Here is a 16,868-nt window from a genome sequence, read left to right on the forward strand (position 1 = left end):
CTTGTCAGCGATCTCCTACGCGTCAACTATCGCCATCGATCTGCCACGCGTGTCAGTTCCCCTGATCCCCATCAGTAGCGATCTAGCGCTCGCCTGCTGTGGACCACGATCTCCGGTAGCTGAGTCTTGCCGTAGATCTTCCTCCTGCTCGCCAGCGCTCACTTTTACTCTGTGCGCCAGCTTTCTTCAAATCGCCAGCGCACATCTGCGCGCCCTTCTTTGCCACGCACCAATGGGCGCCAACGGTTTTCTGACCGTCTAGGATCGCCTGATTTACAGCTTGCTTCAGCGCTCACCTTCCTGATGCACCTGCGCGCCTTCTGTTAGCGCGATGCGCGCTAACCGTCACTGTCTCTCTCGCGTTGGCAATCGCTCACGCGCCCGCGCGATTCTTCACCTGCACGCTAGCGTTTTGTTAACGCACCACCGCTTGCCAACGCGCCATCGCTTGCCAACGCGCCTTCACTCTCCTACGGGCTATCGCTCGCCAGAACGCGCCATCGCTCGTCAACGCGCCATCGCCCGCCTACGTGTCATCGGTCTCCCGACCGCCTGCGCTCACCTGCGCGCCCACGTGCCTGCGAGGCCACACACCCACGTGCCCGCGCGACCGCACGCCCACGTGCCTGCACGCCTACGCTCATGCGCAACCTCGCTCGTGTTCTCCAATGTTCGCCCGCGCGCGAACCAACGGTTTTCCTAAACCGACGGTGTTCCGTCGCGCGAACCTATGGTGTTCTATCGCACGAACCGACGGTGTTCCGTCGCGCGAACCGACGGTGTTCCGTCGCGCGAACCGGCAGTGTTCCGTCGCGCGAACCGACGGTGTTCCGTCGCGCGAACCGACAGTGTTCCATCGCGCGAATCTACGGTGTTTCTTCGCGCGAACGTCGGCTTAATTCTTGCAGTATCCATTGCTCGCCTATGGGTTATCGCTCGCCGGCCACCAGCTCTCGCCCTTCCTACCACGCTCGCCCTCCTTCTGCGCTCCTTCGCTCACCTTCGTTTGCGTTCATGCGTGCCCGCGCATGGGCGCTTCCACGATCGCCCACGCGCAAATCATTGATTTACCATCGCGCGAGCGCCAGGGCGATTGCGACCGCGATTCCCATTGGGGTTTCGCAGCATGGCTAGCCTGGCGAGTCTTCTGGAGCGTATTTCCAAAACACGGCCTCACCCCGTAAACGCAGAGCATGGCACATGCAAGAATAGGAAGAATCTTCAGGGAGGTCTGAGCAACATTCTTCTTTCCAGAACCTGGGTTAGCCCTTCCCCGTCATTCCCTGGAAGGGTTTTTGGCGTGGGGCTTTCCGTTCGAGATTTCTCCATCGGCCAAGGAGTGGCTGGTTTACCCCTTCCTTTTCTCCATCTCGTGAAAGGGGCTTACCAGGTCCTTTCCCTCCTCGGCTGCGACCCGAGGTTTTGTTCAAGGAAGTTACAGGAAGGTCATGGGTACTTTCCTCGTCTCGGGCTCAAGCACCTTGGTGTTTCGTCGTCAAGTATCGAACTTGCGGGCAAGCTCGATGTTAGACCATCTGGACGCAATGACCGAGGGCTTCCTTTCGGGTGTCTCATCCGTGGATGTCGACAACCTCAAACACCCTTCCATCCTTGAGAAGAGTTTGTTTGTGCCCAAGGACAGAGGAAGTCGATTTCCGTTTTCACTCCTCAGAGGCGCTTTCTTCCAGACCCTGCAGGGCTCCAGCGCCTCTTTCTTTCAGCCACGTCGGCCTAAGTTATCGGACCGGCTACAACAACTGAGGCAAGGTGTCCAATAGCAGTTCCGTCATGTCAGGAACAGATGGCACGGGAGGCTCTCCGGGGGGGGCATAGTCCTAGAGGGAGCGGCAGAGTTCACGAACTCTAGGATTGGCACCCCCCCCTTTGCAGGTTTCACGCTGGGAGGATGCCTAAGGTTACTCATCCGGATGACAGCTTCTCGATGCCCATTCCTGCACGATCTCTGTGATCAGCCAAGGATATCGCGCCTACTGTCTCTGTCAGCAAATTCAGTGTCTCTGAACCTCTATGCCATAGACGTCGGCAAGAGTTTGCCCGTTTGGGCAGAATGATCCATGCCTTAGGAGAAGTTCCTTCATAGGATCGTCGACGGCTTCACCCCCGGCTTCTTCAGTCGATCCTTTCTTGTAAGGAATTATCTGAGACGTGAGTTCCGTAGTCGACCTCTCAGCCCTGATCAAGTTTGTCGAACAAACTTCGTCCAGCGTGGAACAGCAGAATCGATCAGACTGGTAACGACGCGACAGGACTCCTTAGGCCCTGGATCGGAAGGACGGGTACTTTCAGTTTCCATTCCATCCATCTTCCAGGAAGCTCGTGAATTCAGCCTAGACTACAGGTATTCCTGCTTAAGATGCAGTGTGGCGATCCCGCCGTGGCATCGCAGGTTTTTTTCCCTAGAGAACTCTCCCTGCTTTCCTCGTGGCCGCTCAGGTGCAGGCTTCCGCCTCCTTCGCCTTTTGGAGGTCTGGTCAACTCCGGTAGGCTCGGGTTCGACCTTCTTCAGCGCCGGGCTAAGCTTCCGGATGCTTACCATGAGTGGGGGTTCATGGTATTTTGCTAGGAGCCCTCTCTTCTTCTGCCTCAACATCTGGTGTATCTAGCAATGATATTGAGTCAACGGCCTTACCAAGTTGGAAACCCCGCTTCTCGTCTGTCCAGCGAGGTTAAGCAACGTCGGTTCTGGTCGGTACTTGGATGGGTGACTGCCTGGGGACGCCAGATTCTGTTGCCACCTCCTCCGAGCCTTCCCTTCAGTTGACTGTGGCAAGGCTGAGGAGAGTCGCAGTGCCTGTTCTCAGTCAAGCAGAGCTTTCAGCCCTACCTTGGAACGTTTCCTAGTTCTCTTTTCCTCATTGACCCGTCTAAAGTTCCGAACGGTGGCCTCAGGATAAGTTCCCTGTGGGGCGGCCCAAGTTCCGGTGGTTTCAAAGCAACGATAAACCGGACTTTCTGGCCCCTATGGGACCAGCGGAACGATTAGACCTGCAATGGGTGTTGACCTATGGAACCTCTTGATGGGAGTGGATATTCTCGTCCTTTCCCCACATATTTGATGCTGTTCTCGGACTCGTCAAAGAAAGGGGGGGGGGGGGGCGCATGTTCCGGTCCAGGCCTATGGTCAGGACCTGAAAGATACCTCGCCATCATTCAGGCAGGATTAGGGGCCGTAGTCTGGCCCCTCTACAGATCCTACAGCTCCTGCCGAGTCGCTCCGTGCGCGTCGACTTCATGGTTCTGGCGTGTTCTAACCAGCAGGGGACGCATTTTCACACCTTCGCATCTTGCAGTAGAGATACTGAGATGATTTGAGATACTCTCAATACCACCATCGGCTCTCTCATTCCGGGCAGAGGAATGTTCTCTCCGACTATCCGAGCAGAGCCTCGTAGAGAGAGTGTCCCTGGGGGTCTTTGGCCTTGTGTAACCAGCAAGTCCTGGTCTGGGGGACCTGATCGCGACAGCTTGGAACCTCAAGCTTCCGCTGTCCTTCCCCCCAGTCTCAGACCCCGAGACTCTGGCAAGATGCATTCCGGTGATGGTGGGACAACATCGACGCCTGCGTCTTCCCTCCTTTGTTGTCTGTTGAGAATGGGTCTCAACAAGACCAGGTTGTCTGTCAACCTTTCAATGGGCCTGAGAGCTCCACTGGGGCTATGCGCAGAACGGTTTCCGGACCCTCTGCTTCCCCTGACGGAACTCCCGGGAGAGCTTCTCCCACGGCACAGGCTACCCAAACAACCACACTGCAACATCTTTCACGAGCCGGGGCGTCGCTTCGGCTTCATGCCTGGAGACACTACGCCTCCTCCTCAAGAAGAGACAACCCGCTACAGTCGCGGGGCAGAGGTCGCGTCATCTGCGATAGTCATCCGCAGGGGTCTTCCAGGCGAAGTGGAGAGTCTTCGGTGGTTGGTGTCGTGGGAGATATACCTCTTCTCTTGAGGCCTCTTCTCCAGCAATAACGATCTTATTGCCTTTCGGCGGGAGGAAACTCCTTTCCGCTCTCGGCAATGAAGCCTGTCGCTCAGCCTTTCCCTGACCTTCAGGCTTAAAGGAATAACTTTTTCCTTCCCGCTGGACCTTTCCTCGCTCATGCGAAGCTGCGTACGTCCCTGCCCTAGTTGGAGTGAGACCTCCAACTTGGAGCATGGCTCGGACTTTTTAGTCCCTTAAGAGATCTTCTCAAGACCCTTTACGTCAGGCCTCTGATCGTATTCCGTCTTGGGGCTCCTGCTCACTCTGTCCGCGGCCAGTGTGTAAGCAATCTTCTTGGTCTCGTACGACTCCGCCCTTTCTAATGAATGGGGAAGGCAACATTCAGGTTCGCTCCTGAGTTGTTGGCTAGACTCAGAATCTTGGGGTCCCGGCCCTTCGGTCCAATTCCTTCAAGATTTCGAGTCACCATTCTGTATCTGATGTCCCAAAACCTCCTTCTTGCCAGTAAAGGAATCGAGAGGTTAGCTTTGGGAACAGCTGCAGTTTGTCCTCAGTTGCAGCCAGTTTGGGAGCACAAGAATGACACGTGGGAGAGTCACCAGTATACCTCTTCAGCTCGGACTCAAGGACATTCATCTCGACCTGAATCCAGACCCTCCCCCGTCACGTCGCCCTACAGCACGATGTTGGATGCATTGCAACGTCCCTCGCCTTCGAGTAATACTACTTTGTGACGCAGGTGCTACAAGCTGGAGTCTGGAAGCGTCTAATGACCTTCACAGCCCGCTTCCTGCAGGGCGTGACCCACAGGAGTTTCGATACGTTTTCTATCGCTCTGTGGTGGCTACACAACAGCTGGTCTAACCTCAGGCTCCTTTTTGGACAGGTATCAGAAGGTTGAGGGCATTGTTATCGGGTTTTAGTCTGCATGAACGAAAGAAGTATATCTGGCCCTTACTTCTTTCCTCATCATCCCCTCTACTGGGAAGCAGCATCCTGGTCTCTGCATACCTGACCTCGAACCTCTGCAGGTAAACCATGCTTCCTTGTGTTCCGAGTATTGAGTCAATACTGTCGCGTCCCCCATACCCTGACGAGGTGGTATTGGGAACGTCCTAACCCAGAGTTCCTTCTGGAACTCCAGGTCAACTGCCTAGGACGGGTCACACTTCTTCCTTCACACACAAGCTTATGTAGGCCACACGGTTCCTTGCGGAGCAAGGAACTTGTGAGGTGCAGGGACTCCTTTTCTCGAGTGCGACTCACTCGGATTCTGGATCCCCGGGTAAAGCCAAAGCCAGTATGGCTGGGGACTTTCCACCCTACCTTAGGGGTAAGTCACCCAATGTAAATAGCGTGGTTTGTAATTCGGTTACGGAACAAATGACAAATTTGAAGATAATTTGTATTTTTCCTAACCATACAAACCTTAGCTATTTACACATATTTGCCCGCCAGCCCTGTCCCCCAAGACAAGTCCTACCTCTAAGTGAAAGTGAGCTTCACCGGTGTGTGAGGGGGGGGAGGGGTAGCTAGCTACCACTCCCCTACCCCCCCGCTAACTAGCGCGGGGATAATACACCCTCGTTAAATTCTAATGCCTCGCCATTTCAGCTACGCTAAAAGGTAAACCCAATGTAAATAGCTAAGGTTTGTATGGTTAGGAAAAATACAAATTAGTGTATCTTCGAATTTGTCATTTTAAGAAGCCAATAATGTTGAAACGTGATGCCATCCCTAGGGCCAGGGGAATGGCGGTGTATATTAGGACTGAGTACCCTGCTTCTCATAAGTTCTGCTATCAATGTGGATGTCATGAGATTCACGTAATAAAAGTTTGTGGCAGGCATAACAACTTTTATTTGTGTTCGATCTACCGGAATCCAGACATGGATGATTCTATCTTCTATTGTCTTCTTACCATTATGGCCAAGATACAAGAAGATGATAGATAGGCTTCTTTTGTCTTTGTTGGTGATTTTAATCCTCACCCTAGGGAGTGGTTAAGTCCTATCTCTCCTACCGATCGTTATGGCTTAAGAGCTTTAGACTTTGCCTCTGAATCAGGCTGTGAGCAAATCATAAATGAAGCTACTCACAGGTCTGGTAATTGCTTGGACCTCGTATACACTGACTCCCCTGGTGTTATAACTAGTAAGGTTGGTTCTCCAGTTGGGACATCTGATCATGCCTTGATTTCATTAGTAGTGAAGACTGAGCAGCCTGTCCCTGATTTATCATACTCTAGTAAAATTTATATGAAATCCCAAGCAACTGGAATGGGATTTTGCATGATCTTTTGTGCTTGAATTGGTCACAATTATATAGTAGTGTAGATCCTGTTGTCCCTTTGAATGAGAATCTAGTCAACATAATTGATAGGCGTATTCCTTCTCATGGGCTAAGGTACCGAGTGAAGGACAAACCGTGGTTCAATGATGATTGTAGACATGCTTATTTGGAGAAGCAGGAGGCCTATCATCTTTGGAAGGGTAACAGATCAGATTTGACCTGGAATAACTATTCTCAGCTTCAAGCTTTTGCTCAGAGAGTTTATGCCTCAACTGAAAAGGAATACAATTTAACCATAAAAGAAACCCTTTCTGGTACAATTCAAGAACATAAATGGTGGTCTACCCTTAAATCTGCACTCTTTGGTGTTGATGCAACAGCTCCTCCTTTACTTAAACCAGATGGCTCAGTCACTCACTGTCCAAAGGAAAAGGCAAACCTTTTGGCTGATGTTTTTGACAGTAATCAGAGTAATGAAAAACTTGAACTTCCTCTTTCCTGTTTTCCTGAGGCTAAACTAACTAGTTTAGCTTTTCGATCTCGTGAAATTAAAGCTCTGTTGATGGACCTTGATGCTTATGGAGGTATAGACCTAAATGGTATTTTTCCTTTGTTTTTTATAAAGACAGTAGATTTCTTAGCTCCAAAGTTATCTGTTATTTTGCGCAAGTTAGCAAGAAGAGGTGCTTTTAGCACTTGTTGGAGAATTGGTAATGTTGCTCCTCTATGTAAATGTTTGTGGTAGCTCAAGTCCCACTGATTACCGCCCAATTTCCATAACTCCCATATTATCTAAAGTTTTTGAACGTCTTCTGGCAAAACGTCTTAATAGGTTTGCTGAAGGTAATCATCTATTTCCTAGTTTGCAATTTGGTTTTCGTAAAGGCCTTGGAGCATGTGATGCCCTTCTTACAATCTCCAATGCTGTACAGAAATCCCTTGATTGTGGTCAGGAAGTTCGTATGATTGGCCTTGATTTTAGTGCTGCCTTTGACTGTGTTAATCAAGAGGCCTTTCTTTTCAAACTCAAACAGTTGGGAGTGGGTGGGTCGTTTCTTAGCATTATTATTGATTTTTTAAGTAATAGATCTCAAAGAGTTGTTGTTGATGGGCACTATAGTGAGTATAGGAATGTGAAATCTGGTGTTCCACAGGGTAGTGTTCTTGGCCCATTACTTTTCATACTATATACACATGACATGTGGTTTGGCCCAGAAAACAAGCTTGCTGCATATGCAGATGATGCTACTCTCTTTGCATCAATTCCATCCCTTGAATGTAGATCTAGGGTTGGTGAATCCCTTAATAGAGATTTAGCCAAAATTAGTGCATGGTGCAAATTATGGGGTATGAAACTCAAAGTATGATTGTAATTAGGTCAAGGACGGTGGCTTCTCAACATCTGGATCTCAGTATTGATAATGTTTCTTTAAATTTGTATGACCTTTTAAAATTTTTGGTGTGATTCTGGACAGCAAATTTACTTTTGAGAAACACATTAGGTCTGTGTCTTCTTCAATTGCACAAAAAATTGGCTTATTGAGAAAGTCTTTTAAGATTTTCGGTGATCAATCTATTCTAAAGAAGTGTTTTAATTCTTTCATTCTACCTTGTTTTGAGTATTGTTCTCCTGTCTGGTGTTCAGCTGCTGATTCTCATCTTAATTTGTTGGACAGAAACTTAGTCTATTAAATTTCTTATTCCTGATCTAGATATTAATCTTTGGCACCGTCGTTCAATTAGTTCATTATGCATGTTGCATAAGATTTTTCATAACTCTGACCATCCTTTACATTCAGATCTCCCTGGACAATACTATCCTGTTCGTAATACTAGGCAGGCAATAAATTCAAATAGCCAGGCCTTCTCCATCTTGAGGCTCTGTACTACACAGTATTCCAGAAGTTTTATTCCAGCTGTGACCAAGTTTTGGAATGATCTTCCTAATCGGGTAGTTGAATCAGTAGAACTTCAAAAGTTCAAAGTTGGAGCAAATGTTTTTATGTTGATCAGGCTGACATGAGTCTTTTTATAGTTTATATATGACATATCTATTTTGACGTTGTTGCTGTTTTTAGAATGATTTATTGTTAATTTGTTCCCATCATTTATTTATTTCCTTATTTCCTTTCCTCACTGGGCTATTTTTCCCTATTGGAGCCCTTGGGCTTATAGCATCTTGCTTTTCCAACTAGGGTTGTAGCTTGGCTAGTAATAATAATAATGATAATAAAAAGTCTTATGGGTAGTCTAGCAGCTTCGCTGAAATTTTATCCCCAATAAAGAGCTCAAGGTTTGTATTATTAGGAAAAATACAAATTACTTTCCCATTACTGTAGTCATGTTCAGTTTTCTCGGTCCTGCTCTAGGTTTCCCCATTCCACCCAGTTGGTGAAGGAAGTACTCATGCTGAACTGTCCTTAATGGGTTCCAGGTATGAGACCGCCCCAATGCAGAGCAGGTCCATAGTAAAGTCGTACCCCCTTAGTTAGCTCTATGGTAGGTGTTGAGGGTAGTGACAACGGTCGATGCTTCAGCCAGACCGGGAAATAGCTGTCACAGCTGATTGCTCCATCCATTCTTCCTTGTGAGGAGCATGCCCATCAGGCAACCTCCATTTGTTCTCCTGTAGTGGACATGGGTTTGTCAGGGAGGGATGTGGAAGAGAGCTGCACAATCTAGCTACAGGGAATGTTTCTGCCTCTCGTTCCATGGGGATCAAGGGGAAATAATTGTGAGATGTACTGGGAACACCCTTTTATTTTTAAGAAGGGACAGGTTGAAGCCCAGGTGCACTCTGCATTTGTTGAGTCTCCAGTCAGGGCTCCTTCATTGTCTTCTCCTCGGACTCCTAGAGAGGGGGCTCATTATTAGAGACATTGACCATCATGAGGGCAGCCAAGAAGTGTGCTCCAGAGGTTGGGGACGTCCTTCGAGGGTTGGAAGTGGTTGACGACCAAATCAAACTTGGTAGCTAGATAACTAGCAAATGACATACATAGACAATTATCAGAAATGTTACAATGTTACATACATCTACAAGTTTATTAAATTAATGGAATCATAGACAGTTCAAACATTAATTAATGTAAACATTGTTGAATTAATTGATATGATTATATGATTTAATTTACGGCTCTGTGCGTATATTTTACTTACATACATACATATACCATACACCACACTCAACAAACTAATACCCCTTGAATTACAACATTCATGCACATCTCCCTTACTCTTATATAGTGGTACAATACATGCACAAACCTAATCTACTGGTACCATTGACAACACAAAACACATTAAAAATTCTCACCAACCATTCAAGTACAGTCACACTCTCTTCCTTCAACATCTCAGCTCTCACACCATCCAAACCAGGTGCTTTTCCTACTCGCGTTTCATCTAGTGCCCTCTTCACTTCCTCTCTTGTACTCTCTTATTCTCATCTCTCATCACTGGCACCTTAACACCTGCAACAGCAATTATTTCTGCCTCCCTGTTATCCTGAACATTCAGTAAACTCTCAAAAATATTCCGCCCACCTTTTCCTTGTCTTCTTTCCTTTTAACAACCTTTCATTTCCATCTTTCACTGTCTCTTCAATTCTCGAACCAGCCTTCCTTACTCTCTTCACTTCTTTCCAAAACTTCTTCTTATTCTCTTCATATGAACGACCCAATCCCTGACCCTACCTCAGGTCAGCCGCCCTCTTTGCCTCAGTTACCTTGCGCTTCACTTCCACATTTTTCTCTCTATATCTTTCATACTTCTCTACACTATTACTCTGCAGCCATTCTTCAAATGCCCTCTTTTTCTCTTCCACTTTTACCTTCACTCCTTCATTCCACCATTCACTGCCCTTCCTCATGCTGCCTCCAACAAACTTCTTGCCACATATCACTTGCAATCCCAACAAAATTTTCTTTTAATAACTTCCACTCCTCCTGTAAATTACCAGATTCTCTTAATTTCACTCTATCATATGCCATTTTCAACCTTTCTTGATATTCACTTTTTACCTCTGGTTTTATTAACTCTTCAACCCTCACTAGCTTCCTTTTATATCCCCCCACTCTATTCCCCACACTTTTGCTGCAACTAATTTTTCTTCCCCCCAAAAATGATCAGACATACCGTTACCCATACCCATAAACACATGCACATCTTTCAATCTTCCAAACATTCTTTTAGTTATCAACACATAATCCATTAATTCCCTTTCTACTACTCTTCTATTTGCCACTCTTACCCATGTATACTTGTTTTTATCTTTCTTTTTGATAAAGCTAGAACTTATCACCATCTGCTCAACACACTTATCTACCAGTCTCTCACCACTCTCATTTTCACCTGGTACGGCATACTTCCCAATGACACCTACCTCTCCAGCGCCCATCCTAGCATTCAAGTCACCCATGACAACTACATAATTCCTTCTATCCAGTCCTTCTACAAAACTAGTTAATTCATTCCAGAACTCATTCTGCTCTTCACTTTTCTCACAACCTGGTCCATACGCACCAACAAAAGCCTAACATTCCCTACCCCTAACCCTTACCCACATTTACCTAGATGATATCTCTTTCCACTCCACTACTTTACCTGTCATCCATTCACTCAGCAATAAAGCCACATCCTCTCTTGCTCTTTCCCTTTCAATCCCAGACACTCTACCAGTCACTTCACCAAACATCACTTCACCCTTCCCTTTTATCTTTGTCTCAAACAAAGCCAATATATCCACCCTTCTATTCCTGAACATACTTCCAATCTCACATCTTTTACTCTATTGTACTACATCCACGCACATTCAGACACCCTAAAACTAGAGTGCGGGGAGCAGTCACTCTACCCCTAGCTCCACCTCTTCGATGTCTCACAGGAGTATATAATACAGGAGAGGGGGTTCCCAGCCCCCTCGTCCTGTCCCTTTTAGTCATCTCTTGCGACACGCAGGGATACTTTGGCGCTATCCTAATTATTTTTATGCCCCCGTGGCGACGGGGTATATATATATTTTACTTACGGTACATAATTTGAAACAGAGTTAATTAAATTAGAAGCAACTTGGTGCAACATGATCTATTGGCAAATGTTTCTTGTGCTGGTGAGTATCAGAAAACTAATTTTAAATTCAAAATTACCAACTGTATTTTAAAGGACTGAGGTTTTGTGTAGGTTGACTAAAAGATAAAAATCCTTTTTAAATTTTGTTCTATTATAAAAACTGATTTATGGTTTAAAATGGTTATGCCTATCTAAAATGTGATTATGAACAATTAGAATTAAAATATGTGTGTAATCTTTCAAATTTATGTCTGTTCTTAGATGTCTAGTGTCATTGTTCTTGTTTTTCAGTTACAGGGATAAATCTTAAAGATTGCTTGGCTGTTGTTAGAGCAGTGAGGAAGGACACTGACAATAAAGTTTTGAAAGCACTTCAAATTACTCGGGTAAGTCAGGGATAAGTTAATGTTAAAGAACATTTACAGCTGACATTGTAATTGAAATTTGTTCCGTAACTGACATACAAACCACGCTATTTATTAGGGGTTATTACTTTCGGCGTAGCTGAAATGACGAGCCATTAGCATTTTAACGAGGGTTTACTACCCCACCGCTAGTTAGCGGGGGGTAGGGAGGGTAGCTTGCTACCCCCCCCCTCACACACACCTGTGCTTGAGCTCACTTTGCTCTCGGCTCGGGTGGTAGTCGGACGTACCCGCTCTCACCCTCGCCTCTCTGACAGCCATCAATGTCTTTCTGCTTTTTCTCCTACAGGTTTGTGTGCGAAGTTGGCCTCTGCAAAAATGCGCAAATGTCCTAGATTACCCGACCGCCCTTGTGGTACATTTATGTCGGCGGTCGAGACGGACCCTCACACCCTTTGTCCTTACTGTAGGGGCCAACGGTGTGATAGTGATAATTAATGTGGTGAGTGTAGGGAATGGTCTACCTCCCAGTGGGAGAGGTTTTCTCGGCGATGGAAGAAGAAGTCCAGGCGGGATATTTCTCCTTCGAAGATTTCTTTGAAAGGAGAAAATCCCAAGGACTCTTCCTCCGTTGCCCAAACCTCCTCCGAAGCTCCCACTCGATCGATTTCTTCCGAGAAACCATCGAGGGGTAGCGTAGACCATGGTTCTGTTTCCCGATCTCGGGGTTCGAGAGATGGCGTTGCCTCCCCTAGCGAGGCAGCTCCACCTCTTCCCCCAGGAGAGGATTTAAATGTTAATATCAATGTAACTGATTTATTCCAACTTTGGTCTTCCTTGTGACTCGAAGGTTCGCCCTCCAAGGAAGCCTTGTTTGACATCATTTGGTTGGGGGCCGCTGTCAAGCAATCGCCGACTTTGGCAGAGGTGGATCCTCTGTCTATCGTTGACGTTGTGGTGGCAGAGGTATCCGATGCGGTATCTCCTACCTCTGCAACTTCTCATCCTGCTGTAGCTGAAGGTTTAGTTTCTCCCTCTGCTCAACCTTCAAGGGAGGAACTAAGTCCAACAGTCTCCTGCCGGTGATTCTAACCCTTGGAGAGTTCACTCACAGAGACTCCTCTTCGGAGGACTGCTGATGGTCATCTTGCTGACCCAACGGCCCCCAGAGGGCGCATACGTCGTAAGGCTCGCCTTCCTCTTCGCCGGAGAGGCCTTCCTTCACCTCATAAGGGTGTGAGGAGGCGCCTTTTCGGTTCAACATCATCGCAGTCCGCCGCAGAGGAGCCTCGTCACCGATCTCCGACTGTTCCTGTTACAACCCTGGACCTCTCTGCGGATTGTTCGCAATCCCCTTCGGTGGAAGATCGTCCTGACAAAGGGCACGCCGACCTTCCACCCGTCAGACCTGCTAACCTGCCGTTGCCGTTCCTGGCTGCTGATGCGCTGTGGGCGCCAACTAAACCTATTTTTATAAAACAGGCAAAGGTCCCTTCTGGGCAACAAGGGCGTGCGCGCAAATTAGCGCACATGTCCCTTACGCGCCATGCCAAGCATGCGAGCCAACGTTCAGCTGACCTCTCTGAGGTTTCGGAGTTAGCGCACAGACGCTCTCCTACTGTTGCTGATATAGCGCGCCAGTGCTCACCAGCGCGCCAGCGCGTACCTGCTGGCAACGTTCCTGATAAAGCGCATCAGCGCTCACCTGCGCGCCAGCGCGCACCTGTTGCTGATGTTCCTACTACAGCGCCCCAGCGCTCACTTGCGCGCCAGTACTCACCTGTGCGCCAGCGCTCACCTGATCGCCAGTGCGCCACTGCTCGCACTTAACCTGCTGCGCGCCATGCGCGCCAATGTTCTCCTGCGCGCCAGCGCTCACCAACGCGCCAGCGCTCTCCTGCGCACCAGCGCTCGCCTGCGCACCAACGCTCGCCTGCACACCAGCGCTCGCCTGCGCACCAGCGCTCGCCTGCTCGCCAGCGCTCTCCGCGCCAACGATCTCCTGCGCGCCCACGATCTTCGGATCTGGTCGCAGTAGAGAAGTTTAAAGCTTCCCCTACTCGCCAGCGCTCGCCAACGAGCCAGCGCTCGCCAATGCGCCAGTGCTCGCCAATGCGCCAGTGCTCGCCAATGCGCCAGTGCTCGCCAACGCGCCGTCTACCTTTACCTGCGCGCCATCCCTCGCCAGCGCGCAATCGCGTGCAGTCACCTACACGCGCCCACGAGGAGGCGCGCGCGCGCGCCCTGCGCGCCCACGCCCTGCGCGCCCACGCCCATCTCCCACAGCAGTGGTACATCGCCAGCCTGATATGCGCCCACAAGAGGCGTGCCAACGCACGCAGGGTCCAGCTGCGCGCCCGCGCGCAAGAGATATCTCTCCTGCGCATGCGCGCCCATCGACATCTTCTAGAGCGCACGATCCCTTGCCCGCACGGGCTCTTCATCCTGATCCTGCGCGCGAGCGTGCAATCTGCTTCCTGCACACCCTCTGATGTCTCCTGCGCACGCTCCTACGCGCCATCGCTTGCCCGCGCGCACCCTCGCAATCACCCTAGCGTGTGCGCGCACACCAGCAGTCGCCCGCGCGCGACCCCGAGTATTTCCCAGCGCGCTCCCCAGCGCGATCGTCAATATTCTCCCACGCGCGAGGCTGCAGGACAACGCGCGGCAAAGTCGCCATCGCCACATTCCCCCCCCCCCCCCCCCACAACTGCAGAACAGCGCGCTCGCCGGTAGGTGGGAAGGTTCCAGAAAGGTCCAGGGACATTTCTTCTTTGTCTTCTTTTTCCTTGCAATCGAACCCCCCCATATGGAAACTCCTCCCAGGGATCGGTCGATCCCTGTCCTTCCAGAGGGAGTGTCTGACAGCGCAGTCGTCACCCAGCAGCCTTGGTTTGGGGCACTGATCAGAGCGGTCGCACAGGCTTTTAAGCCTGTTCTCTCTGAGCTAGGCCACAAATCCTTGGCAGCATCTACTCCCCTGAAGAGAAAAAGAGGAGTTTCGGACGCGGTGACTTCTCCGAGGACAAAGCTGTCTCCTCGTAAGCCTTTGAGGCAGGCCCCCTCCCCCCAGACTTTTTCTCCCTCCCCTTTGGGCAAGGATTTCCCGTCCTCAGGGGAGTCACGTGAGGTGAGACGTTCCCCCATCGCACAAATGAGGGAAACCCCACCTCGCGCTGGAAAGTCTTCTCGGGTAGGGGCGGAGAAGAGCCTACCTCCGTCATTGTTGGAGTACTGCATCCCTCCCAGGAGGGAGTCGAAGGACTCCAAGACAGTACCAAAGTCTTCGTCAAGACTTAGACCGGAGCCAGCCAGTCACTCGGAGAACGTCCGCGAGTCTCCCCAAGAAGAGCCTTTGGGGACAGGAGACTTCGCTGTTAGTCCTTCAGGAGGAGAGCTGAAGGAGTCAGAACATGCGTTTTGGCAGGTTCTGACCCTTATGAGGACTCTCAATGGGTTTGCTCACCCAGAGATTCCTCCTCGAGAGGGCAAAGACACGGTCTTAGACCGAGTATTTGGGACTCAAAAACCCTCTAAGGCCAGTGCAGCTTTGCCCTGGTCTCAAGGGATTAAGAGTGCCAGGGACAAGATCGCAGTCCAGCTCTCCGAGCTAGCCTCCTCCAGCCGATCCAGTGCTGGTAACAAGCTTCTCCCACCTCCTCATGTACAGCAGAGGAGGTACTTTGAGATCTTAGAGGAGCCTTGTTTAGCTCTTCTCCTTCACCATTCCTTGGAAGAACTTACCAGGGGAGTCCCTCTTGGGAGACTCTCCAATCGGCAGGTCTCATTCTCGGCGACTGAGATCCTTAATCAGGAGAAGGTTGCGAAGTGTGCCATGCAGGCCACTTCGTGGCTGGATATCTAGTTAGGGACCTTAGGTATCCTGATACGTTCGGAGGATTTGTCCAAAGAATGTACTAGGAAAGCTATGGAGACCTTTTTACTCTCAGGCACTCGCACGATCGAGTTTCTGGCCCACCAAGTCTCGAACTTGTGGGCAAACACCATCCTGAAACGTCGGGATGCGGTGTCTGAGAGGTTCCATCAAAAGGTCTCTAGCACCGAGATCAGCAGGCTGACATTCTTCCGTGATGGGAACGAACCTGTTTGAGCCTAAGGACATGGAGCATGCTGCTGAGAGGTGGAGGAAGTCCCACCAAGACTCCCTCCTACATAGGGCTTTAACATCCAAGCCCTATAAACCTCCAGCACCCCAGGAGCCACGTCCTACCAAGACCACGAAACCGACAACGGCAGCGAAGATAGTGGTGTCTAAGCCCTTTCTTGTGCAAGAAGTCCTCCAGGGGAGGGAAGAATCCTAGAGGGAGCAGCCGAGGCTGCAAACGCTAGGATATGCAGTCCCCCTGCATGTCCACCAGTGAGGGGATGCCTACAAAGTTGCGCAGACAGGTGGCAGCAACTTGGGGCCGATTCCTGGACGATTTCCGTAATCAGTCAGGGATATCGCATCCCGTTCACAACATCTCTACCTCCCCTGATGACGAATCCAGTGTCATTGAGCTCCCTTGCCATGGGATCAGCAAGGGGGCAGGCCCTTCGGGCAGAAGTTCAGACCATGTTGAAGAAGGGCGCTCTCCAAGAGGTCCTCGACGGGTCTCCTGGCTTCTTCAGTTGACTCTTTCTTGTAAGGAAGGCGTCCGGAGGCTGGAGACCAGTCATCGACCTCTCAGCTCTGAACTAGTTTGTCAAGAAACTCCGTTCAGCATGGAGACCGCAGACACGGTCAGACTTGCAGTGAGACCGCAAGACTTCATGTGTACACTGGATCTGAAGGACGCGTACTTCTAGGTCCCAGTCCATCCGTCTTCAAGGAAGTACTTAAGATTCAGCCTAGATAACAAGGTGTACCAGTTCAAGGTGCTGTGTTTCAGTCTCTCCACAGCACCACAGGTTTTACCCAGAGTGTTCACCCTAATATCATTGTGGGCACACAGGATCGGCATCCGTCTCCTCTGTTATCTGGACGACTGGCTGATCGTAGCAGACTCAGAGTCACCCCTTCTTCAACACCAAGACAAACTTCTGGGACTTTGCCAGGATCTGGGGATCTTGGTAAATCTCTAGAAGTCCTCTCTGCTTCCCACTCAAAGACTGGTATACCTAGGCATGATTATAGACACCAATCTCCACAAAGCCTTCCCATCAGACGACAGGATAGCA

At 49.6% G+C, this 16,868-nt stretch overlaps 1 protein-coding gene across 2 annotated transcripts in view; it reads left to right on the forward strand.

The window, feature by feature from the left end:
- LOC137625779 (DNA repair protein RAD51 homolog 3-like) overlaps positions 1 to 16,868 on the forward strand; it is a 487,355-nt gene that overhangs the window by 72,411 nt on the left and 398,076 nt on the right. For both annotated transcript variants that reach the window (XM_068356670.1, XM_068356676.1), the window contains exon 3: positions 11,614 to 11,708. In XM_068356670.1, the coding sequence (XP_068212771.1) occupies positions 11,614 to 11,708 (95 nt within the window). The remainder of the gene's footprint in view (positions 1 to 11,613; positions 11,709 to 16,868) is intronic.

Source organism: Palaemon carinicauda, chromosome 2 (genome assembly GCF_036898095.1).
Source record: "Palaemon carinicauda isolate YSFRI2023 chromosome 2, ASM3689809v2, whole genome shotgun sequence".
Taxonomy (NCBI): Eukaryota; Metazoa; Arthropoda; class Malacostraca; order Decapoda; family Palaemonidae; genus Palaemon; species Palaemon carinicauda.